This window comes from Monodelphis domestica, chromosome 3 (assembly GCF_027887165.1).
Source record: "Monodelphis domestica isolate mMonDom1 chromosome 3, mMonDom1.pri, whole genome shotgun sequence".
Lineage (NCBI taxonomy): Eukaryota > Metazoa > Chordata > Mammalia > Didelphimorphia > Didelphidae > Monodelphis > Monodelphis domestica.
The window spans coordinates 211830268-211857345 of NC_077229.1; the positions used below are offsets into that span (position 1 = coordinate 211830268).

Here is a 27078-nt window from a genome sequence, read left to right on the forward strand (position 1 = left end):
GAATTCATTTTTAAAATGAAGAAACTAAGACTCAAATTCAGCTAGTACACATTGGAGGAGGGGTTCAAACCTAAGTGTCTTTCCTATAACTCAAATACTTCCTATCATATCACAATCATGATTTTAAAGGTTTGAGTTTGCATGGCCATCACTAAAGAGGCTTTATTTCCTCCTAAGTACTTTGCAGCAATTATTATACTTCACCAACTTACAGAGTGGTGTTTTGTTATAACTACATGGTCTGAATATAGTCTGAATAATTAGGTGTACCAGAGAATGTTTTCTCAAACAATCCTTTTCTACAAAACATAATTCTTTAAAGGGCTAAGGTTAAATATAAAAATAGCATTTAGTAATACTGGTTAAAGATGATATGATGGATAATCAGAGCAAGATTTATTCTAGATCTAGTAAGAGTTTCTTAATTCTTAACTACCATAAATTACTGCTTTTAATTCAGTTCCTCTTTTCTTTCTACAAAAGACTTAACTGACCCAGAATAACTTGGAACTAGAGCCTGAAGATTTTATGAAATGCTGAAACTTCAGCTTCTAACAATCTGCTTCTATACTCTTTCTTCTAAAATAATGGCTTTGCCTTTCCTAATAGCAATCCCACCAAGGGCTTTCTCATGTACCTAGGCATTGGAAGGCAGAACTCTCACTACCTAAAACTCTCTCCCTTTGTCATTCCTCAGGAGAAAATTTCCTCTCTCAATACCCAAGTCAAAAGAGATTATACTATATAAGCATCTCATTTTTGTAAACTACTTAGTGAATAATGTTTGGAACCTTGTAGTTCATTAATAAATGTTTATTGTCTTTGCTCCTTCCCAGTGTAAAACTAATAATTCTTTTCTCTAACCATCAACAAACTATTTACCTGTTCTTTTTCTTTTTGTGGAAAGAGACAAGCATTTATTAAGCACCTACTATGTGCAAAGCACTTTACAAATATCTTGTTTGAGCCTTACAATAACCCTGGTAGGTTCTATTATACACATATCACAGTTGAGGAAACTGGGGTAGATGGAAGTTATGTGATTTGTATTAGGTCCACAGTTACTGCGTCTACAGCTGGATTCAAACTGATGCCTTCCTGAGACCCAAGACTCTATCTCTTGTACCACCTGGCTGCCTTTAGGTGACTTCCAGCTCAATCCTATCCCAACTGATGTTGGCCTTGGTCTCATGGAAATAGCTTGTCCCAGATATGTAATGCTTTCTCAAAAAGAGTTTGGAGTTTCAAAATCTTAGCTTATAACATTATACGGTACAGCTATATGACACAGTGGATTGAATGCTAGACTTGAAGTTAGGATGGCCTCAAACACTAGTTATATGACCCTGAGCAAGTCACTTCACCATCTTTGCCTTAGTTTCCCTCTTCTGTAAAATGAACTGTAGAAGGAAATGGAAAACCACTCCAGAATCTTTGTCAATAAAACCCCAAATGAGGTAGTAGAAAGCCAAACATGATTAAAATGACTGAAAAACAACAAAATAACATTACATAGCTTTTTCTTAAGAGCTTGTTTTTTAAAGTTGTGTCCCCAAAGTAACGTAAAGACAAAAAACTCTGAAAGACTAAAGATCTTTAAGCAATGTAAAGACTACCCTTGCTACCACCTCCTGACATAGAGATGATAAAGTCACAATGCAGAGTGAGACACTCTTTCAGGGCATGACCAATGTGTGAATTTGTTTTGCTTAACTCTGTATATAGTAAATATATAAATATAAACAAGGATTTTTCTTTCCTTCCTTTCAATTTTCAATGTAGAGAGGAAGAAAGGGTATTGAGATGGAGTTCCAAAATTAAAATGTGGAAAGAACAGAGAGAAGACCAGAAGGAATCAATAACAAGCAGAACAGCTCTGAAAGTGACATGTTGAGGTTATCGATTTAAAAGAAAAGTCAGCTCTACCATTGTTGAAATTCATATTCAATCATGTATTTGACTGTATACTTGATGTCTGTTGAGTTGGAGTTTTTTTTTTGTTTGTTTGTTTTTAATGTGTTTTCCACCGAATTATTCAAGGAATTCGTTAGCAGAGCAGGTAAGTGGTTCAGTGAATAGATGCCATGACATGGAAGGTACTGGGTTTAAATCTTAACAGCCTAGCTGTGTGACCCTAGGCAAGTCATTTAACCTCATCTGAAACTTATACCAATTCTAAGACAGAAGGCAAGAGTTTAAAAAGGAAGAAAAATACCTCACTCTGCCACTACCATCTTCTCCCTCCTTGTACTCCTTGTAAATCCTCCTTTACCCCCAGGTTAATACACAGAAAAGAAAATTGTGAGTTTTAGTATTTTAAGACATCCTCTAAAAATGCAGATATTACCTAGACCTGAATGAAGAACAGTGGGAACTATTACTTTTCATTAAAATTTGTTATCCCACTATCATAAATTAAATTATCTCTTGGGAGATAAGCCTGTCTTTGTATTTAGAAAACTAGTCCAGAAGTCAGAAAAATCTCAGTTTAAATTCTACCTTCTGACCAACATTGGTCATGGGTCTTGGTCAAGCCTTTAACCTCTCAACAATTAATTCACTAAAATTTCACATTGCAAAGAAGGTACATCTGCACTGCCATGGAGGGTGTTTTCTCATTGGGGAGTTCTTACATCAATAAAATCACAAGTTTAGTGTCTATTTTAACTCTTAAAAAAAAAAAAAAACCTTATCTTCCTCTTAGAATCAGTACTGTGTATTGGTCCCAAGGCAGAAGAGTTAAGGGCTAGGCTAGGCAATTGGGATTAAATGATTTGCTTAGGGTCATACAGATTAGAATTGTCTGAGGCCAGAATGGAACCCAGGACCTCCCATCTCTAGGTCTGGTTCTCAATTCACTAGACCACCTATACTAACTCTTGTCCACTAGTTGTGTCTGGCAGCAGAATCCAGAGGTAATGACTGAACTGAAAAATGTTGATGGAGTAATTAAGGTCCAATAGGGTAGAAATGATATAATGGATTGGGTAACCATATGGAATAGATCATTAGAAATAAGAGCTGCAGGGAAAAGAACAGATCAAAGAACCAATGTAGGTAGTAGTGGCAATTTATCAGGCAGGTTGACATAAGAGCATGTTTCTGGGTGCTTCAAAGATCCTGTGGAATGATAGTATAACAATTGGTTAGTTAATATGGGAATTGAGTAAAGAGTTGCATATCCTTATCAACAAGCACTCCTTGGATGGATACAGCTTTACTAACAGATAAATCTTTAGACCTTGGAAGAAGCAGTGTAAAGGAAAGCTAGAAAGAATACCCTGCAAGTAAAGGACACTCCGCAGGGCAGGGGCAGGAGGTAAGAGGTCAATTAGATAGGGTAGACTATTAGCCTTAAAGCAAAATGGTTGATAAAAATGCCTTCTTCATATTGTAGGAGTAGCAACGACCGGGATTCTTCAGTTTGAATGCTTCATTTGCCAATGTGCAAAAACTTTTTAAAACACTGAGGACTAAAGATCACCTTTGACTACATTAAAAGCAGGGGAAATACATTGCAGTTTCCTCCAGGGCTTGGATCTACCCTTTCCCTTCGCTTTTGGAAATGGTTTCCTAGAGTGTCTTAATAGAAACTCTAAGTTAGGCTCAGTACAAACACCCGACAGTTGGCGAGTTTTAATTTACTGCTCTTAGCAGAAAAAATTCCGCCTCCAAGCCAGGGGTTGCTGCAGCACTGTAGGGAGCTCAAGACTTGCACTCCCTGCATGCTGAGGACGAAGATGAGTCTGCCTTTCCGATTAGTCCACCGCGAGGCGCCCTAGAGCAGTCAGCCCGGGGTCAAGCGCCTGGGAGCGTTCAGGCCCGGGCCTGGAGATGGAGCCGGCCTCCGGTATTGGTGGATTAGAGTAGAGGACGAAGGGAACGGAGCTCTGTAATTGGTCGGTGCCCCATCCGGAGGAGGCGGGGCCTCTATATCAGTGGGAGTCTCTGACTGGGGGCAAGCAGTGAAGCTGCTGGAGTGCGGCGGAACCGGGCTGGAGAGAGATTGAGAAATTGAGAGAGGGAGGGCGGGTGGAGAGGGATCTGTTGGAGTTATTTCCTCTCCTATCGCAGCTCTTGGCTAGCCCGAAGACGGGATTCGAGCCACTGTGTGGGAGGTAGCGGCGGCACCACCAAAAAGGAGGTCGAGGTGGCCCCCCAACATGCTGTGCTATGTAACGAGGCCGGACGCCGTGCTGATGGAGGTGGAGGTGGAGGCGAAAGCTAACGGCGAAGACTGTCTCTACCAGGTAAGAGAAGAGCGGGAAGGGGGACAGACGGCCCAGCGTCCGGGCGGCCCTCCTCCGTGCTCCTGCTGGCGGGCCTCTAGGCGGTCACTGCGGCCCCGGGGAGGAGGGCGGCCAAGCGGGGCCGGCGCCGCCGCCGCCGCCGCCGCCGCCACAGCTACCACCACCACCACCACCACCGCTGCCCAGGGGAACGCGCTGGAGCCTCTTGGCCGCGCACCCCGCGTGCCGTGCGGTTCGCCTGCTGGCGTGAAGCGCGCCGAGAAGCCGCCGCCCCCTCCTCCCCCTGCCGCCTAGAGAGTGGGGGAGCATGGGGCTGCGTGTCTGTGTCTGTCGGTGAACGCCGGGGATGTGAGCGCCCAAGGTGGGGGGGAGTGTCCCCTAAGAAGGCAGCACACCTGCGGCAGGTGTCCGCTTGATATTATCCCCTCCTCTCTGCTGCAAGATTCAACCCCGATTCAGTGGACCAGCCCGTTCGGGACCAGTTGTCCCTTAGTCCCCTTGTTGTCCTTGAGATGCCAAGGAGGATCCTTTGTTGAACGTGTCCTGCTTTCCAAACATCTGCCATCGGTTTTAATGTTTTGCAGAACTGTCAGTGGTTTGGATAACCTTCCACCCCCACACAGCCCCACCATCTCCCAGCACTGCCTGTTGGATTTTTGGCATCTCTGCCTTTGGAAGTTTTTAGAAGAAAAGGGGGTGGGGGTGGGGGGAAGAACGGGTTACAGTTTATCCTAGCCAGTAAGTTTGACTCCTACGGAAGCTCCCAAACTAAATCCAGATTCCAAGACCTGAGAGGTCTGAGAAACCTTTTGGAGAGCTTTAGCTGACACTTGTGGAGTGTTTGTTTCCCCGGCTTGTTTTTTTTTTAAGTGTCCATATGGCTAAAATCACTCAGATACTGAACTGAAAATTCCTCTGTACAGATTGTGCTGGTGCAGAGAGTCCCAGTGATTGGAGTCAAATGGAAAATAGCCAGTGGTTTGCTTCAGTGACTTTAAAGCTGCGTTTGAGGGTTATTGACAAGCATACTAAAGGTATTAGATCGAGCACAGTCCGTTCAAGTATCATACCTGGAACCTCGGGAACCTTTAAGCATTGTTTCCCGAGTTAGCACTCTCCTATGCTGCAAAACATGTCTGGGTGGGTACAGATCCTGAATTTGTTTTTACATGTAATCTGTAAATTTAATGACAGGCTAGCTTGACTACCCGTCCTCCTGCTTAAGTGATGTGCTCATCTTTTGTTTTAGGTTTGCAGAAGATTGGGAATTATAGAAGTTGATTATTTTGGACTGCAGTTTACGGGTAGCAAAGGCGAGAGTTTATGGCTGAATCTGAGAAACCGAATTTCCCAGCAGATGGATGGGCTGGCCCCTTACAGACTTAAACTAAGAGTCAAGTTCTTCGTGGAGCCACATCTCATTTTACAGGAGCAGACTAGGTAAAATGAAGCCAAAATAAACTAATGTAAAATGTGACTGTGGTGCTATTGTTCTAAAACTCACCTAGATAATCATATTTCAGATTTTATATATTTCCAGATGGGATATTTAGCAAGCAAAAAAATGGAAACTTTAAAAATTATTAAGAAAGTAAAAATTGCTCCAACTTTTTATTGAGGTTTCGAAGGGAGTGATGTTGCATACTTTAATTGGTGCATTTTAGAAATCTAAAAGGGGAGCTAGAGAGAGTGTTTCTGGTTCTTTGGAGACTTACTTGAAGAGCAGGAATGATTTCATATGAAACGCTAGTGTGTAGTGCTATAAAGACTTATGGGTGGCTAGGAGTTCTTCCTCCTAAGTCTAAATGTCCGATAGTAACCTCTGGCTCAGCCGTGTTACTCTAGGTCACTGTAAGCCGTTCTAACTGAAAAGCCGGAAATAGTACCTCTTAGGTTACTTAAACTTGGTCAACTAATTCAGCCTAGTCTCAAGTTACAACAGCCCTGAGCTCTCGCTGAAAAAAACAACTTCTAACAATTGCCTGAAGTTGTCTGGCAAGCATGGTAGAATTTAGTGTTTTCCCTTATTTGAAACATCATTAGGCTTGGTTTTTATATTTGGAACTTAAAGAAAATTTATGATGTGCTCGAAAAGAAAATTTATAACAATCTTGAATATTTAACATTCATGTAGATGCAGCAAAAAGTGTCATTCTGGTTTGGTTATAATGCTTTCCTACAGTGGCCCAAGGTGGGGGTAGGGGGAGTTGCTGCTTTTAAACATTTGTTGATTGAAATTCAAGAGACTTTTCTGCTCTGTGTAACTGAAATCCTGCCCTGACAATTGGCTTAAAATTGGCATATTGAAAAATGTTTATTTTAAAACAGTAAATCTTGGATAAAAATTATTAATATTTTTCCTAGTAACTACACATTGGCTTAAACTCCTGCCTTATATATGAAGGAGGGAAAATGGACTCATGCTAGTCTTTTGAGTATTGGGTAGTAAAATCCCATGCCCTCAGAATTCATAATGGCCATACTTTTCTTAGTTGATAATCCTGATATTCTCAGTTCACAGAAAATCATAAATACTATACCATATTTATTTTTTTTAACAAAATAAGTTTGCATTGGGATATATGGAAAGAGCAATTAAAGTTAGCAAGACCTATGTTCTGTTCTACTTATGCTTACTACCTGTGACCTGGATCAATAAGTCTTTCTGAAATTAATTTTCTTATCCTTATATCCCTATTGGCTCTAAAGGCCACCCGCCTATGAACTCTCATTATTTAAGAATAATCCTTTAAAATGTCCAAATTAATTCTTTTCAATCCTATTAATTGATGTAATGTTTATGTGATTTGAACTTGAAGCTGCTTTGTGAAAGCTTCTGCTTAGCACTTATGATTTGTAGGTCAGTAGAAAATCAACACTTGAATTTTGATTGCATGGTGGTCTTTTAAAATATTCCTCCAGATAGATGTGGGAGGTTGCCCATTTTGTCAGTAGGTTATCTTGAGTTTATAATGTTATACCCCATGTACAAAACCATTTCTTCCTAAAAAAAAAAAATACATATCTATATATATTCCTCTAGACCTTTCTGGGTTTTTGGATATAAAAATAAATTAATTCTGATAAAATCAAAAGAACTTTTGTTTTTGTATAAAAACATGTACTTCATGTTTTTGATGAGTACTTCATTTAAATAATGGTGCAATATCTTTGTTTCATCTCATTCACAGAATTCTAGCTTAAATTATTTATTAGTTGGTCTTTACCATATTTCTGTAATAAGAGTTAAAATTTTAAAAATTAAATTCATTTTACACATGAAAATATGGGGACTTTTTGCCACATAATTCAACTTTAGAATTAGGACTGTATTAGAATCCTATGTAGCGCTTTTATAATCTAAAGACAGTGTTGACATTCAACATGACACTTTTTAGTGTATGACCATGGACAAGTCACTTAACCCCATTTCCCTAGCCTTTGCCCTTCTCTCTTAAGAGTTTTTACTAGGACCAAAAGTAAGAATTTAAAACAACAACAACAATCCAGAAGAGAGACTAAAAGCATAATGCCTAGAACAGCTGGTTAATTTTCACTGAGCAGCTTTTCCTAGTACCTATACTTCAGCTTAAACTCCTGCCTTTTATAGGAAGGAGGTAAAATAGACTCATGTTAGGCCCTTTTAAAATGGTTAAATACCATTTACAGTTATTTCCATTGCTTTATCCTGGAATTTTTTTCATGTATAGTCCAGTGACCTTGTATCAGTCTTCCCTGACCTCTCTTCAGCCTTTGACCCTGTCAGTCAATCTCCTTTCCTACCTCTCCATCCAGGCCATGACTGTCAGATGTGGGTGTCCCACAGGGCTCTAACCTAGACCCTCTTCTCCCTCTATACTATGTGACTGAAGATCTTATTAGCTCCCTTGGATTCAGTTATCATTCCAATGCAAATGATTCTCAAATCTACCTTATCCTGCCCTAACCTCCCTACTCTCCTGATTAGACATCTTAAACTGGATGTCCCATAGACATCTTAAACTCAGCAGGCCCACAGTCAAACTCATATTTTTCCCTAAACCTTCTTCCCTTTCAAAAAAAAAAAAAAACATCCTCCCAGTTCTCAGCTTCTCCTTCTAGGTGTCATCCTCAGCTCCAGTTTGGCCAAGGCTGTCAGTTTTACCTTGGTCATATCTCAAATATATCCCCCTTCTCTCCTTTGATCCTTGAAATGAAATGAAACAAGAAAAATGTCTAGAAAAACATAGTCTATTTTTTACAGTGACTATTCCAAAGACAAACTGTTAATATAACTTAGAATTCTTCCTTCATTAAGTTAATACATTTTGTTATTGATGTTATTTTGCATTCAGATGCATTTTAGAGAAGCAATGTGATATGTCAAAAGGGGGCTATGCCACTTAGTGTGACCTGGGGCAGGCCAAATATCTGACCCTTTTTTCATCTGTAAAATGAAAATACTTGTACCACCACTCTTGGGAAAGTTGTTCTGAGAATCAAATGAGATGTTTTTGAAAGCATTCTAAAAGCATTTGTAACCATGTAAGTTATGTTTTTGAATCTTTGAAGCTTTATGCTCTAGTAGTTTTTATTGATGCTTTTCAATTCGTAGTCATTCCTGAATATATTCCTTCTTGCACAACTCTTCCCCCTTAGCTACCTAGTATATTTCCTCTACTGATTTGAAACTTGCCATTCTAGAGACTTTATAATAGTTTGTTAATGGCTTCACCTATAGCATAATTTTGATGCTGGAAACTGATCAAATTATTTTATACTAAAACCTCATTTAAATCATATCCCTCTAATTGGAGATTCATAATCATTTGGATAGGATTGAATCGAAGTTTACTTATAACCTGTTGGCACACGGGCTTGGAAAAAAAGAATGATTTGCCAAGCAAATGAATAGTGTGAATAAGATGGAGAGGGGTCTGGTTTTGTGTATTTATGAAAATAAAGTGTTTTTAAGGATTTGAAGTATCCATTTACACATAAGCATATAATTATAATATCAAAAGCCAGAACTGCTTTGTTTTATCAATTACAAGTTACAAATGATAATTACAAATTTATCTAGTCAGTAAAGCAAGACTATATTCTTGGAAGTAAAACTGTTTCTCTCATTAAAAAAAAAAAACACTATATTTTAGCCTTCACCAATTAATGTAGTTTTCTATCCTTTTCTAAATCACCAGTCAGCATTGGCTATAACACTTCACTATTTTTATGAGGTTTAGGAATATATTACTTCTGTGGAATCATAGTTTAATTGTTTTGAGTTTTTTTTAATGTTTGATTTCTAGTCTTCTTGCTAATTCTAAGAAATAGACTAAATTTTTAGAAAAACCCTTTTACAGTTTGACAGTATCAATTCTAAGACAGAAGAGTGGCAAGGGCTGGGCAATTAGGGTTAAGTGATTTGCTGAGGATCACACAGCTTGGAAATAGCTGAGGCCAGATTTAAACTGGGGTCTTCCTCGGCCCAGACCTGGCCCTCTATCCACTGTATTATCTAGCTGTCTCTAGACAAAATGTTTTGACTGTTCAGGTAGGGATGAAATCTGGCATTTTATTATGCTGTAAAATAATCCTACAGTGTTTCATGTGTAAAATGCTGGACTATACTATAGTAACTGTAGAATGGTATTTTGGGGGAAGGAGTGTGCTCACAAGGAGATGCTATTGGAATGCAGTGTAGTGGATGATTGACAGGAAGATTCTTAGAGTCTTGGAGGAGGGATAGACTGTAGATTGGTAGCTGCCTCTGGGTCTCACTCTCCAGTCTTTTGGAAGTGAATCCCTTCCTGAGAAAGATTCTCCTATCAACTGAAGATCTATAATATCTTGAAGTTCCTGAGAAGAAGAAAATAAGATCAACAAGAGAGCGGATTTGAACTTCTGAGTATCTTCAGGGATTTTCCTTGAAGAAGACGGAATTGCTCCTAGTTCCTGATTCCTCATCCTGCTACTCCAGTTACCCTAGAGACTATTCCTCTAGGAAAGATAGCACAGAGAAACAATAGATAGAGAGGATGATCAAACTTTGGCGATGGCTTTAGCTAAGGGGCTCTCAAGACCAGCCACCATTGCTTGCCATCCTTAGTTTAGGGACTCCTTTAATCTCTTACCTGCCCTATCCTTGTTATCTTTCTTTTAAATAAATGATCATTAAAAATCGAGGAAAGCAGTCAGATCTATTATGGTTAGGGAAAGGAAGAAGATTGTTGGGTTGTGGGTTTTATTCAGGAGAGTATCTTGATAGAATGGGTTTAGCTAAACCTCCCAGTCACCCATTCTGATCTCTCTACCAGGTCAGCTTTCTGTCCCAGAAGAGGAACACCTTGGGAAGCTAGGTAAAGCAAAAATTCTTAGGAAACCATTATCCTCTGTTCCCAAGGGGTTATCTCTTCCTGGCACAATTGCTGTGTAACCCTTCCCATAAGATTTGTTCTGGCCTAGGACAGAGTGTTGCTCTCTGCCTCAGAGGGAGTTAGTTACCCTGTGAGATCAGGTTACACAAAGCCCTGATCTGCTGTCTTTATTAATAAACAGGGCTTCCCCTCCATTTTAACATAACAATCCTCATTGTCATGAGGTCACCTTTGACTTATGATTAACACTTAGAAGTACTTATTTGCTCTTTTAGGATAACAAAGAAGTATTAAGATTGTTTACTAAGAGGTAGCTTAAAGTCTGAGAGGAATAACCTTAGATTTTCCAGTCTTAGTGATTCATTTTACACATTAGAATGTCTCTAGTTTTTCAGTGACTTTTCCAAAATTATATCAGGAGTTTTCAAACTCAATCCCTCCATTTCTTTCTGATTGCCATGACTGCATTCTAGCAATATGACTGACTGATTTCCTCTCAACTGATATCTTAGTCCATTTAAAATATGTTTGTTCTAACAATAATAATGGGTATATAGGTGGCGCAGTAGATACAGTGTGAAGCCTGGAGTCAGGAAGACTGGGCTCAAATCTGGCCTCAGACACTTCTAGCTGTGTGGCCCTGGACAAATCACTTAACCATAGTGACTTAGCCCTTACTGCTCTTCTGCCTTGGAACCAATACTTAGTATTGATTCTAAAACAAAAATGTAAGGGTTTTGGAAAAAAAAGAGAGAGAGGAAAGAAAAGAAAAATATATTATCTTAGATATGAAGAGACTTTAGTGGTGGCAGTTATCTGGTCCAATCAAAAATATAAATCTCCTCAACATCCTTAACAAATAAATGTTCTGCTTTCTACTTTATGGAATTTCTTCCTGAGGCATTGTGCTTTGGCCTAGATCTCTTAAAACTTCTTGTTGGTCCTAATACTGTCTTCTAGGACAAAGCAGAATAAGGCTTGTCCTTCCACTGAAGAGCGTTTCATGTACTTCAAGATGGTTGTAATCATTAGTGCTCCAGTGCCAGACGAAGATTTTTGATAGTTGGTGGGGAGCTATTAAAGGTCTTGGAGTGGCACAATCAGAGTTGTGCCATCAGAAATATTGTTTCTGATAAGTAGAACAAATGGAAATAATTGTAGCTTAGACTTATTTGGCACTTTATGCTAAGCTGTTTACTCATAATAGCTTTGTGAAAAAGGTAATGGAAGTAGTATTGTTTCCATTTTATAGATTAAAAAACAGCCTAAAGAGGTGTGACTTGCTCATGCCTCACTAGCTAGTATCAGAAATAGAACTTAAACTTAAATTCTCTGACTCTGAGTCTATTACCTCTGGAGTCAAATGCAAACTCCTCTGTCTAGCTACCTGGCTGTAGTCTTTTTGTCCATTACTTTCCTTCACACACTCCCCAGTCTCATACATACCACTCCACTCCAGTCTCCATGCCTTTGTACAAGTTGACCTTCATCCCTGGAATGTACCTTTACTGTTACTTCTTCACTTGAAAAGTACCTTAAAAGTACGTTCAAACTTAGCTCATTCAACTTACCTTCTTTGTGAAACATTTTTTGATTCATCTTTGCTCCCATAAATTATATTTCTTATGCATTTATTTCATATATGTTTATGTGTATATGTTGTGTTCCTTTATCTACAAACCCTTTGAGGGCAAGAACTGTTTCCTTTTTGACTTTGTACTATGAATGCACAATCACCCACCTAGTTCCTTCTAATGATGCAGATTGCCACTCAGGTCATCTCACTTTTTATAACTTTTATCTATATCTTTCCAAAAATCTTCTAAAAAGGGTTCCACTGAACCTGCTGAGCTCCTTTTAGTAGTTCCATTTAACATCACATTGGCCACCAGTGCACCTGTATCTATCTTATTCCTACCCTGCTCCATTATTGGCTCACTTCCTTCTCTACACTTGTATTTCAGATATCTTAATCCTGGGCAACATACTGTCATCAATTTACTGTTTCTCTTCATTGCCCTTTGGGCAACTCACTTGGATTTTGTTTTTTGGAGACCACATTATTCCATTATTCACAGAAACATAGCACCACCAAAAGGATAGTGGTTTGAAATTATAAGTTTTGGGGGGAGAAGCTTGAGGACCTTAAAAATACTAGGCAGCTTTCCGAATGTATTTGTTTTTCTACACCCCCAGTCTTCCTATAGAGCTGCTGTCCATCTGCGTCATCTATTCATGATCAGTATAAAGGTACAAGATAGATTTGAAATGTATATATTTATAACCTTGTATATTGTGTGTATGTGTGTGTGTGTGTGTGTGTGTGTGTGTGTGTGTGTGTGTGTGTGTATAACTGGGTAATATACATTTTTCATCCATTGATATCATCACTACAAATCTTTGAATGGTTTTGGACCTCAGTGGACACATTTGTTAGCATTCCAGGTCTTAATACAGGCATCCTGACATTGGAGCAATTGGAGGATCTCGGCTCTAAGGAACAGCCCCCCCCTCCCAATTAGGATCAGTCAGTATTCTATATAATATTAACAAAAAATCTTTGAAGAATACATGTCTTAATTTTTTCTTCCCTTGATTTAAATAATATTGAAATGAAATTATTTGGTGTCTATCAGGGTTGCCTTGTATGATCTTTACGGTGATCTACACACAACAGCATGGTATGCTATAGATATCTCTTTGCAAAAGCCTAGCAGTTCCCTTTCATCAAGAATGGCCTTAATGTGTGGAGATTATTCTCATAAAGATGAGAAATTAGAAAAAAAGATTGATAATCATTGATATTTTTCTTTTTCCATAGTAGTAGTGTCCATAATAACTTCTATTTGCTTGAGCTCTTTGCATTTTTTATCAATCCCTCAAAAACTTTAATATTGTATTGTTGCTAACATAGAGGTCCTCCTTGCATATTTAGTCTGGTGTAGCTATTCCTCCCAATTTTATTTTCTTTAGTGGCATTTCTGCTTCATGTTCATCTCAATGTGCCTTTGTGAAGAAAATAGTTTGAAAATGCTATATCAACATTCTGTGACATTCTTTTTGATCTGTTATATTCTCAATTTCATCTTAAGTGTTTCTGAGATGATGTAGCATAACTGGGTTTCAGGTTAAGCCTTTTATAAGACTTGTTTTTTTCCTCTTCTACCTCCTGCTGCATTGAGTCAATATTGTGCATAATCTTCAGTATCATCCTCTACAAATTAGTTTATATTTTAATTATGCAGCTAATTATTTTCTAGTTAGGCAGTACATAGAGCTTCAGACTTAGAATCAGGACTTACTAACTGTGAACCTGAGCTAGTCACTTAAACTCTGTTTATCTCAGTTTTTTCAATTGTAAATTAGGGATCATAGCAGCACCTGTCTCACTAGGTTGTTGTGCTGATCAAATGAGATACTATTTGTAAAGTGTCTAAAGCATTACCTGGCACATAAGACTTTTTAAATGCTTACTTCCTTCTCTCTTCTCTAAACTAGTTTTGCCTTTGTTGGCCTTATCTTTCCATTTCCCAAAGATATTGCTATTTTTCTGCCCCTTGGTTGATTACATTTCCTTAGGAAATCGTGACAACTTTTGGCTGTATCCATTTTCTCTTTTTGGTTTTGGTGGCTCATTTGAGTATACACTAGGTTGGGGCTATTTTAATTTCATACCATAACTTCTCATTTTGATTTTTCTAATTTAGTGTTTATTTTGGTGTGATGCTATTTGACTCTTGCTGTGTTCAGAATCTCCCAACTTTTCTGAAAGAAAATTAATACACAAATGTTATGAGTCAAAGATGATGGACTTTAGCAGCAAACAAGGGAGAGAAAACAATGAAAAAAATTCTACAAAGAAGGTCTCCCTAAAGAAGTAGGGGCATTTCTCTTTGACCTTTTATGAACTGGGAGTGATAACTTCCATGAGAATCTACTTAGCTTTGACAATTAACTGGTCATAAGGACCAGTCAAATTTACTTCCTAAATCTAGGTAAAATGTTAGTTGCTGTGAGTTGCAGTTACCTTCATTATGGCCTTTTTGAAGCTTTTAAGAGCACAGCTTTGTAGGGGAGGGGAGGAGTGAACCAAGGACTCATTGAAATCTAGCAGGGTAGGTCCTACAAAGGCTTGCCCACTCTTAACATTGCCTTCAAAGAGCTTTGGGTTGCATCCATGTTGTGTTTTAATGAAACATCAGAATAGGACTTTTGTGGATGTTAAAATTATTAGCTATGATAGCTACAAAGGCTAAATATGATGATTCTTATTTTTCTAGCTGATAAAGATAGATTTTCTTTGTCTTTCATCAAAATCTATGGATTTTGATTTTTTTAAGAGAACTAAAAAATTTATTAATCTCAATCTTTGTCATAGACAAGTCTCTTCAGATAAGTGTTACAGGATGTTGACATATTCTTTATTTGATTATATAACCAGGGGGTAGAATGGAATAGTAATATCAGGGTGCTCAAGCACAAAGCTGATACTAGAAAAGAATGTAAAACAAATTACACATTTAGATTTTTGTGGACTAGTGATTTCAACTTGTATTGCAGATGATTTTTAAATTTTAATATTTAATGATAAGCTTAATCTGGGTAGGGACTATAATTTTGCCGCTTTTTTTATCCCTGTTGCTTAGCATAGTACCTGGCATAGTGTAGGTATTTAGTAAATGTTTATTTACTCACTGACTTATCTTGATTCATCAATAAATGCTGGCAGATTTATGTGCCGGTTGGCTTATGTTTTCTTGGCATCCTGTTCCAGTGACCCACCTACAAGTGTATACATTGTAGAATTAGGCTAAAAACTTTTAAAAGGCCTATAACAGGGGATACAAAAATATTAATTTGATATAGTATGCAATAAAGAGATTAGATATTCACTAATGCAAAATAGCTTCAACTAAGCAAAACATAATTAGGAAAAAACAATTAGGTTTAAAATAATTTAGAACTAGATAGGCTTAATATAAATTGTTGAATGAGGAATAGTTAATTGAAAAGTTATACTGTATTCTTTTATTCTCAGAAGACTATTATATTCTTTTTTGTTTTTTAGTCATTTCAGTCATGTCTAGTTCTTCATGACCCCCTTTAAGATTTTCTTGGTAAAGATACTGTAGTAGTTTTGCCATTTACTTCTTTAGCTCATTTTATATATATATATAAAGATGTGCTGATATATAGATGCACAATTCAGTGACTTGCCCAAGGTCATACTACTAATAAATGGCTATGGCTGGATTTGAACTCGGGAAGATGAATCTTTCTGATGCTAATTCCAGCACTCTATCACTGTGCCACTTAGCTGTCCCCATTGCTAAGGAATACAAGAATGAAAATGCAAAATGAGTCCCTAAGGTCAGATTTGAATAGGAGGAGGAGAGTTGGATTGCCTTTAGGAAATCACAGAGTTCTTTCAATATATGAACCATCTCTATGAAACAAAGTCCCGTTTTGTGTATGTGTGTAATGCAGATGAAGCAAGATCTGTATTGCAGAATGATGAAGCAAGTCATGGAATTCAATGGTCTCCGAAAAACTGAAGTTGATTAACCACCCCCAAAGACAAAATAGAAAGTTCATTTCAGGCATGAGGGACAGCCAGTGCCCACCCACCCCCCAAGACAGAAGAGAAGACCAGTTTGGGAGTTTTCACATAATTCTAGAGGCAATAAGATGCAACTAGAAATAATTGGTGAGAAAAATAGTCAGATCTGTACTTATAGATGGATTGAAGTAGAGAGGGACTTGATTTTGCAATAGTTGGGTTATAAAGGCCTGAATTAAGGTGCTGTGAGAGAGTTAGATAAGGGGAAGTTGGAGGTGGAAATGGCACAAAAATGATTTGGAAATTGAATTAATATGGACTGAGGAAGAGAAAAATTGAGGATAAATGCAAGGTTATGAATCTAGGGAACTTGAAGAATGATGATGCCTTCAACAAAAGAAGAGAAGTTTTGTAAGAGTGATGATTTTGGTAGGAAAGAGTTCAGATTGGGACTTGCTGAGTTTGTGATGTCTCTAGGACACTGGTTTTTGTATGCTTTAAGGTGGTAGGGCAAGGTCTCTGAAGTTAATAATATGGAATGTCCTGGCATGAAGTAATTTTAATAGGTGTGATTTCTCATCAAAGAATCAGTTTTGAGTACTTGTAGAGAACTGCACTTTTAAGTTATCTAAACCTTGATTCTAGGGAATATCTGTTAGAGTATAAACCACAATACTGAAAAGTATTCTTATTGGTTCAACAGACTTATTTTGTATCTAATTGGAGACAATCAAACCCATGTCTCTGAGTAATTTATTCAGTATAATAATGTACAGTGTGGATCAGAAAATTTTAACCATGGTACCTTTGGTCTTGCCAACTACATAATATTGGGTTACAGAGAGACTGGAAGAACAAAAATCTAGCACAGGTGGCTCCTGGGAAACTAATTTTCCATCATGTAACCTACTTATAGTTTAGTATCTTTATACATACTTTTGTACTTAAAGGTTTCTTTATCCAAGACTAAGTTCAGCTTAGACTTTAGAATAAAATCAAAAATTGTTTTCAGAGTTAGTCATTACAGAAACAGTTGCAAGTTCAATTTGATTTTAAGTGAATCTTGGTGTGGCTACGGATGATGCAAGATTCCATAGTAAGTGGAAAGTGTAACTTTAGGTCAGTGACTGCAGAGTAACCAACAGCCAGGCATTTGGCAAATTAGCAGGTACTATTCTAGAAGATTTCTAGATATCAAAAGAAATCTAACTCCTAATTGGTCTATAAATCTTGTCTCTAAGCAAAAGGGGGCTTTATGGTTTGTGAAACAAGTTAACAAAGTATTTTAACTTCAGATCAGTAGAATTTGTGTAAGTCTGTATGAAGGGCCATCATGGAAAACTAAGACAGAGGACTTCTCAGTGTCTTACATTCTCAACTTTGTTCTTCACTAAAATATATGCTCATTTTAAAATGAAACTTTTTTTAATTAAAAAATTACCTTTGGAATACCCTTTCATAACTATTGAAAATTGATTATTTTTGTATTAATATAAGAAAACCTTCTTTTGTACAGTCTTGAATTAATACCAAGAATGCAAATCATTTAAATGAACTAAAACAATACCTTTGGCCAGAGTTTTCCACATTTACAAACTTAAAAGAATTTCATATTTCAGGGTTTAGTTAGTATGATGTTTTAACCTTAATTGCCTGATTAGAGCAATGGAAGAATATCTATATTGGTGGTATTTTTTTTTAATATTAAGTATACAACTTGACATTAAGAAAGGATTTTAGCATTGAAATTTTGCCAACTCTTCCTTTTCCAAATTAAGTTTGGAAAATACTAGTTTAGGAAGTAGTTTTTGAAGTTTCATCTGTAAATTATACCATAATCTTTCTGAGCATTCATTTAAGACTGAAGAACCAGCAAATGCTCTCCAGTTTTTACTTTATAATTGGTCCCAGGGTGTAGCTAGGACCAGATTAGTTATATTGTCTGCTTATCTTCTGTGAAAAGAAACACTCATTGCAGGCATGAAACAGTTGTTTGAATACAGCTGCTTGTTTTGATAGTGTTCCCTGAACAGCCTTGGGTAACCTTTCACCTGCTTTACTGGAGTGGGGTAGGGAGGACCCATAGTTAAAGGCCAGATGGTTAGTAGGAAATAGAGACAAGGAAAATACTATGTTCTGAACTTTCTCTGCTCCATTGAGTGATCACTGAATCACCTTATTGAAAAGCCATATTTTTAGATTTTTAAAAATACATTTATTGATCTCACAGTCACATGCTTCTTTCTCTTTAATAAGAGAATCCCATACCTAGAGGGATGGCCAGCGTTAGGATCACTAAGTTTTGTTACTAGAGTCGCTTTATTCTTGGTGATAATTTTCCTCTTCTCCCTTCCCCCTTCTAAGAACATGAATCCTTTCACTTAATAGCCTGAATGATGCTGTGATTTCAGCAAGATGATGTATTCTGTTTCTGAAGAGGAAGACATTGTTTACTTGGTATGGAATGCTTGGGAAAATACACTCTACCTTTTTGGAAAGTTTAAACACAAGACTTTTTTTTCTTATTTAGGGAAGTAACTAAGAATTATTTCAGAACCAGCCTAGAATGTGGAACATATAGAATGGTTAATCTACAGAATGGTTTTAGTTGACTCCCATGCAACCTAGAGGTCAGTGTTACTGACTCTTTGACCACCTGTTGGGCCTGACAGCTGCCTGTCTAGACACATGCATAGATTATCTGTGAGAAGCTGAGGATAGTGTTAGAAGGCCCCTTGCTGCCTGGTGACCCAGGACCTGTTTACCAATTTAAACTTGAAAAATAAGTTCTGAAAGGTTTAGATTGGGTCAATAGAACATTTAATCATCTTTGCCCTCCTAAGTTCTCTCCTTAAAAGATATTTTAAAATATTACTTACCTGATGGTATTTTCTCTTTGAGGCTTGGGACCAAAAAGTAAACAAGCAGGGTGGAACTTCCCTAATCTTTGTCTGAGGCTGTGTCATAACATGGCGTTATGGAACTTCTGCCTAGAGCAGGACCCTATAGTCAGTATTACAAAACTGGTTTTTATGGATTCTTTTCAGATTTACCTTGTTCCCCAAATGCCCTAAAGACTAGCAGATGTCTGAGTTAATAGAAACCATATTTACTTTCTTTGAGTAATGCCCTTACGTTTTTACTGTGGTTTCTTTACAGGAGCTTGTGAGTGAAGTAGGAACTTGGCCATTCTAACTTTGCGACAGCTTTGTTTGGCAATGTTCAGTAACATGTTCTTATCATAGAGGGCACAAAACACTGTATTAAGTAATGAGAAAATTGAATCTCAGTGAAATGAGCAATATCAGTGCTTGTGTGAAGGTTGGTTACCAAGAGTAATGGATCTGAAATATCCCAAGGAATATTTAAATTGTATGAGAAAGAAACTTGTTCTTTTGTTTTACTATGATTTAATCTAGCTTAAACTGGCTGTATTTCATATTTGATATTAAGAGTTTTCAGCTATTTTAATTTCTCAAAATTTTGTTTATTTAAAGTTTGATTGGACAGTTTTCTTAGTCAGTACTTTTAAAAGTAAATTCATTCTTTTGTAGGCATATATTTTTCTTGCATATAAAGGAAGATCTGTTGGCTGGCAATCTTCAGTGTTCCCCAGAGCATGCTGTTGAACTCAGTGCACTATTGGCGCAGACAAAATTCGGTGATTATAATCAAAATACAGCCAAATATAACTATGAGGAACTGTGTGCAAAAGAGCTCACAGGTGCTGCCTTAAACAGGTAACTATGGGCTTCTGCTTACACAGATCATTGACTTAATCTATTGGCATGTGGATATGAAGTATGCTAACACTAAGCTCTTGCCCTTTCTCCCCTCCTTTTTAATAGCACTTTACTTGAATAGTCTTAAATGTGAAGAGAATTGTGGCTGCTAAGTTATATATGAATAAATCTTCCATCACTTAATGCCTGGGTGTGGACTATCACATTACAGCAATAAACACCAATGAAATCTCTTTTTCCTCTTCCTTCTTATACTACGTTACCCTTCCTCTACTCTCCACTTTTGAAAACTTTAAATTCTTATGTTTGCCTTTGCCTTTCATTTTTGTTGACTGAATAACTCAAGTGTAGAGATTTCTAGTACTTCAATGAATCTTAATTTCATTGGTATTGAGTATTCTTTTTACATTTGCTGGTCACAATCCCTCTGCATCTCATCCTGTGCATGTCTCAATGCTTGTCCATGACTTTCTGCAAATCCTTCAAAGTATATCCACCCGATATGCTATTTTGTGGGTGCCAGTACCTCACTAGGCAGGACTCTCCACATGTTATCCATCACTCTTACTGTGTAATTGCCCTACCCTCCTGTCTAATCATGCATGTGTGTGACATCTTTTATTAAAACATTTGCATTTCTTATATTTATCATTGATAATATGCCATATAAGTCTATTCTAGCTGCTTGCTATTTTCAATCTTTTGTAATATTGATCCAAGAAAGATTTAATTATATAATTTTTTTTTTGCTATGGGTTTTAGGTTTTTCTTTTATTTACCTCTAGATGTTGATTTTATCCCTCTAATGTTTCTTTTTAATGTATTAGGAATGTATGCAATATAGAATTCTTCTGAAATTCTAATACGTTAATTTCCCTCCATATCTTTACATTTTTTAGAGTTCTGCAGAATTTTAGAGTTCAAGTTCCAGCCTATAAAGTTTCCCCTTTTTTTATTAGTTTGTCAAACTATCTTGAGTATTTTGTTGTAGTTTTCAAAACAAGTGGAATGTGAGCTTTAATGCAATAATGCATTTAAGTTATGCCACATTCATCACTAATTAACATTAGTGATGAAACCAATATAGCTTATCAGTAATTCATATAATATGGCCAGAATGAGATCTCTTCATCTATAGATCTTCATCAAATAATATGTCTGGTTAACTCTTTGCTGATAGAGCTTTTTTTTTTTCTTTTACAGTATTACCATGAAACACAAGGAATTGGAAGGGATGAGTCAGGCTTCAGCTGAATACCAAGTTTTGAAAATTGTATCAGCAATGGAGAACTATGGCGTAGAATGGCATTCTGTGAGAGACAGTGAAGGACAAAAATTGCTCATTGGTGTAGGACCTGAAGGAATCTCAATTTGTAAAGATGATCTCAGCCCAATTAATAGGTAACCAAAGTCGTTAAAACTCTGGGGTATATTTTTCCTGTGACCTTGATTATGAAAACAGAAAACAGAGTTGGAAGTTTGAAAAATTATCATACCTTGAATAAAATGCATTCTTTTGGATGCCCATTAATATTTTTTGGGCTTCTGTTAGTATTTAATAATCACTAACTTAGAAAATAGAAGTTTACTAGCCTGAAGGCATTAATAAGTAAGGGATTCACTGCCAAGTTACTGTCCATAAAGAGAATTAGGTTATTTTTTGGTCTGATTCTATTTTTGGTAAATGCATAATTATTTATATCTGTATCTATATGTGTATAAACTTTTTTCTTATTTAACTTTATATATTAATGGGTGAAAAGGTTATTTGTCATTGACACATTAAGTAATTGTGCTTTACTCTTGTCTATATTTCTGCCAGAATTTAAGAAAATATTTATGGCTAAAAACCACGAGTTGCATACATTTTTATTTGGCTCAATCAAAACTTTCCCCCTCATTTTTAGGATTGCATATCCTGTTGTTCAGATGGCAACTCAGTCTGGAAAGAATGTGTACCTAACAGTCACCAAGGAATCTGGTAATAGCATCGTTCTCCTGTTTAAAATGATCAGCACTAGAGCAGCAAGTGGACTTTACCGAGCAATTACCGAAACACATGCTTTTTACAGGTATTCATGGCTACTTAAATGAATTAACCCTTTGTAATTTGTCAGTGGGGCAGCTAGGTAGTACAATGAATAGAGCAGAGTGCCAAGCCAAGAGTCAAGAAGACAAAAATCTGATTGTAGACACTATTAGCTGTGTGACCCTGGGTAAGTCACTTAATTCTGTTGGCATCAATTTCCTCATCTGTAAAATGATCTGGAGAAGGAAATGTCAAACCACTCCAGTGTCTTTGCCAAGAAAACCCCAAATGGGGGTGTAAAGAGTCAGACATGACTAAAATGACTGAAAATTAAAAAAAAAAAACTTGTCAGTAGCAATAAATGTAAAAATTAAAATTCCACAGTCTTCTAAGCTGACCACATTTTCATATAATGTTCTACCTGAGACTCCTGCAAAAATTGAAAAAAGTTCACCCTATGGGAATGTCACCCTATGGGAATATTTTTACTTCCATGGCAGCAGAACTACATGAAGCCAACAGAGTCATCAGTTTGGTTCTGTTTGAATCATAGAAGCATTTTCCTTCCCTATTTTATTTTACCTTATCTTCTTCTCTAGTGAACCTAGAATTGTGCTGATACAGCTGCTACCTTTGTAACTTTTAAAATTTTAATTACTTTTTCTTTAACTATAATGGTTCTTTTTTTTTTTTAAATCAGAAAATTAAAATCTTTTCAGTCTTGTAGAACTACTGAAGACCCTTTCATTTTAAAATCCTACTTAGAAATAGAACTATCAAAACTATTTTCAAACCTACATAAAACAGAAAGAACCCCCTCATTAAAAATTTTAAGAGCCCAAAGCTTTAAGTTTCTGACTTAGAGTATTTAGTTGTCCAAATTATAGAAATGCAAACAACATAGGGCTTTTAAGTACCAAAGTAGACTTTTGTTCAATCTTTTGTTGCAGGTGTGACACAGTTACCAGTGCTGTCATGATGCAATATAGTCGAGACTTAAAGGGTCACCTGGCATCTCTGTTTCTAAATGAAAACATTAATCTTGGCAAAAAGTATGTCTTTGACATTAAACGAACATCCAAGGAAGTATATGATCATGCAAGGAGGGCTCTTTATAATGCTGGGGTTGTGGACCTTGTTTCAAGAAGTGACCAGAGCCCACCCAATTCTCCCCTGAAGTCTTCGGAGAGTAGCATGAACTGTGGGAGCTGTGAGGGACTCAATTGCCAGCAAACCAAAGCACTTCAAGAAAAGTTACGAAAGCTGAAGGAAGCCATGTTGTGTATGGTGTGCTGTGAAGAAGAAATAAATTCAACTTTCTGCCCTTGTGGTCATACTGTGTGCTGTGAAGGTTGTGCTGCACAGTTGCAGGTATGAGAAATGTCAAGTAGACTATTATGTTTATGACATTATTGGATGACGATTTATGTTTTTCACAAATTAAAAATGGCCATCTGCATTTGATGACATGGATAGAGATAGATATCCAATATAGTTCTTTTAAATTATCATTTAACATTTCCTATATTGATCAAATGCTGATTTTTTTTGGCAATTATATTGTGAAAATAATAGAAAATATCTTTATTCCTTAGTTATGAGGTTTGAAATTAGACAGTGTTTTAAATCAATTTTGTTAATATATGTAACATTTTTTCATCCAATTAGACTCTTCCTACTATCCAGTATGCTTAGTTACCTCTGTGTGCTTAGAGAATTGAGATTAATTTTGATACCTAATCAAATACCCACCTTCAAAAATTCTTTGGAGTAATTTCCTCAGTGGCATTTTTAAACTTTTCCCCCACTTACTTTCTGATATTGAATACAACCTATTGCAAATTATACTCCACTTTTTGAGCAAATCATCAATTGTATGTGAACTAGTCTTAAAAAGCAAAAATTAATATTCCCTAGTAGGCAGCTGACCAATGGCAAGATCGTTTTAGAGATTAATAGCTCTGTAATGAAAATCTAATCTAGAGTTATTGTCTGATGTTGTGTAAGGTACCACAGCCTTGTTATGGAGGGGGCATTCCTGATTCATTTTCTGATGTTGGGTATATTTGTGCTGATTCACTCTACTTGTTTCTTCTTGTAACCAAGAGCAGAGGTTTGTAAACCTCTTGACTAAATCTAGAAGTGCATCCTGATCATAGATCAAACAAAACTGAGTCAGCTGACTCACATAATCATCAAAATCTTAACTTTGGCCTGATTATCATTTTGTATTTACTTCCTGGATTACTTGTCTAAGCAAAGATTTGAGAATGGGTCATATTTTCCTAGGAGTCTATCATATGGGAAAAGAAAAAGTCTGTGATGGCCATTCAGTGATTGCAACATATCTTATTGTTATTAAGTATTTGGTAGAAATCCTGATTAATTTATTTCTTTCAAATTATAAACATTTTGTGTTTATAGCATTTCCATCCAGGCCCCAGGAGTGCATAGAATTCTTATTACAATTGAGTCACATTTTTGGATTATTTCCTCACCAACCAGTATGGATAATTAAATTAATTATACTTTTCTAAAAAAGAAACTACCCTATAGTACACATGGTTACTCTAAAAAAAAGGCCAGAACATAGCATAAAGGTGTTCTAACAGATTTTGTCTTTATCTTTTTCAGTCATGTCCAGTTTGCAGATCCCGGATAGAACATGTTCAGCATGTGTATCTTCCTACCCATACGAGTCTCCTTAATCTTACAGTCATCTGATATATTGTACTGATATATTTACAAGCCACATTTCTACAAACTGCACTATTATGAACTAGGAAAAAAATGATTGTGGGAAAAATGGTCACTCCAACACCTGTATGCAATGAGGAATGTTCCCCCAAAAGAATCATTTCTGGAAACACAGCCACCATGGTTTAAACATCTCCATTTGTGGTACCTGAGGAACAACAAAGTTATGAACATCTCATAGAACTTTGACTATCATGAGAAAGCCCATAAGGAAAAGCCCAGTTTCCTCTTGAGTGACAGATAAAGTGACACCAATGCCAAAAACTGGGCATTTGTACGGGATTATATTACAAGTGTGTTTAATGTATCTGAAGAAAATTTCCTATCCAGAGCAAATTTTTTAGGAATTGGTTGCAAAGATTTCTTTTGTTTCCTTTTCTGTAGTCATTCCAAACATTTATGATAGGAATTTTTTTAAGTATACATTGTTTTAATATCAGTTTTTGCCTTTATAACTTGTTTAAATATGAGGATTGGAGGATTAATATATTCTAAAATCTATTTTGTGACTTTTAAAAAAGTAATGGCTGGTTAAGTGTCAGATTCTAATCTGCCTGTTAGATAACAGATAATTCAATGCTGTGTGAGGTAGTTGTTTCTTTCTCTAACAATACTCCCCCCACCCCTTTATTTCCATGTATCAGAAAGGTAACCTCTGAAAAGTAAAATCCTGAGTTAAATAATTTTCTGCTCATTGTTAACCACTCCTTTGGGGCCATTGGTTTGGTGGAAAGTCATTTCTGCTGACTTAAAGGGAGATCATTTTCTCTAGAAAGACTAAATTAGACATCCCTAGAGATATTCCATGGTTAGTACAAACTATGGTAGTAATTATAGTTCTTTCTAGCTCTTCACTCCAGCCTCACCAAAGTGGTGGTGATTTTTGCTTGAACTATCAAGCCTTACTTTTACAGTCTTATCCTAAGTATCATAAGCATTGTATAAGCTTTTTTTATTTTTAAGTGCTTGGGTATTAACTTTTGGTTGTCTTCTTTTTATATTGGGGGGTGCTGGGGCTGTGTTTTATCATTGTTTTCTTAAACCTACCTTCCACTCCCCATTTGGGCATTTTGGACTCTGATCAACTAGTGGGTTTTTCTAGGACATAGAGAAACCTAGATTACCTTCTTGGGTGCAATACTAGCGAAGTTCAAGCTAGAAAACCACACTGTCACTTTACTGAGATTTTTCTGAGTATACTTTTCATATTGCCTTAATGTAGCAGTGATGTGTTTATGCATTTGTTTCTTTGCACAGACATTTTGTCAAAATATTAAAATTCTACTTTTTTATGGCACATTAGCATATAAACCTTTATTGCAAGAGGTATTTATTTTTTCACTTGTAAAAAAATTGTTTCCACATAAAGAACTCTGTTATATCTTAGATTACATTTCTGTCTTTTTATATTCAGGTTAATAAAGACTTTAAAGCAAAAACTTGGTTTCTTTTCTATCTTTGTACTTTACGATAGGCTTTACTTCATAGAAAAGCTAATGAAAATGATGTCGAAAGTAATGCAACATTATTTTGTCTCACAAGTTCTAATAGACAAAATTCTAAAAGCATTTATTCAGGGATTGTACATTTGCTTTCCCAAATTGTCCATGTTCCCCGACTGAAAATTAGAATGCCGAGTGAAAATAGGAAAGGTTTTTTTTTCCTCAGTTACTCTTCATATTTTGAAAAAGTTTTATAGATGGTGTAAAAGGCATAAAAGAGATCAAACAGATAAAGGAGGTCTAAAGACAGAATAAGCAATTACCCTTTAAGTGGATTACTTGTCCCCAAGCAAAGTTTTAAAACTTGAAGGAACTTGTAGAGAAATTTCTGGTCTCCTCATTATAATAATTTGATTAGAGATGAAAACAGAGATGCACAAAGTGTGAATTTTAAAACTACTCCACTCTATTCAGACATACTTTAGAAGATCCGATTTAGCTATTTCCTGATTGTAACAATGAAGATACTTGATCAGGAATGTCTTGGGAACTTTGAATTACTCCACCCTACTTAAACCTTACTTTAAGGGAAGGTAAAGTTGTAATCTCCTAATTGAACAATAAAGGTACTTGGTTCTCACCTTATAGTGAAGTTAGAAAGTTAAGCTAAGTCTATTTTTAGATCTTAATACAAAAAGGTGTTAACTATAAAGGTTTAATTAAAGAAAAAGGTCAAGTAACTAACAAAAGGTGAACTTAACAAAGAAGTGTTAAGTAACTCAAAAATCTAATCAAAGATGGTGATAACTAAAAGTATGGGCAGTACTGGAGAAGGCCTTTGATGTGATTGGTAGATGTGAAAGTTTAGAGGAGGAGACACAAGGGTAAAAGGTCTATATATTTGAGATTTTTCATCTCAAAAAAAATACTCCCTTCTTTTC

The 27078-nt window shown here is 36.5% G+C and overlaps 1 protein-coding gene across 2 annotated transcripts; it reads left to right on the forward strand.

Annotated features, from left to right (window-relative positions):
* Nucleotides 1-3747: 3747 nt before the first annotated feature.
* Nucleotides 3748-26134, forward strand: MYLIP (myosin regulatory light chain interacting protein). 2 transcript variants are annotated; one of them, XM_001367064.4, is made up of 7 exons: nucleotides 3748-4250; nucleotides 5500-5690; nucleotides 19721-19906; nucleotides 21113-21310; nucleotides 21817-21981; nucleotides 22889-23309; nucleotides 24573-26134. In XM_001367064.4, exons 1-7 carry the CDS (start codon nucleotides 4164-4166, stop codon nucleotides 24660-24662), a joined length of 1338 nt encoding a protein of 445 aa, XP_001367101.1. In that variant the 5' UTR covers nucleotides 3748-4163; the 3' UTR covers nucleotides 24663-26134. The 2 variants fall into 2 exon arrangements, with proteins under 2 accessions (XP_001367101.1, XP_056679438.1); XM_056823460.1 differs by lacking the exon at nucleotides 3748-4250 and adding an exon at nucleotides 4620-5390.
* Nucleotides 26135-27078: the final 944 nt, after the last annotated feature.

Excerpts from the sequence above, each read along its gene's own strand:
- MYLIP (XM_001367064.4), top strand. The coding sequence starts at position 4,164 with ATGCTGTGCTATGTAACGAGGCCGGACGCCGTGCTGATGGAGGTGGAG. Across the intron at positions 5,691-19,720 it reads ATTTTACAGGAGCAGACTAG|GCATATATTTTTCTTGCATA; the intron begins GTAAAATGAAGC and ends ATTCTTTTGTAG. Across the intron at positions 23,310-24,572 it reads GTTGTGCTGCACAGTTGCAG|TCATGTCCAGTTTGCAGATC; the intron begins GTATGAGAAATG and ends TATCTTTTTCAG.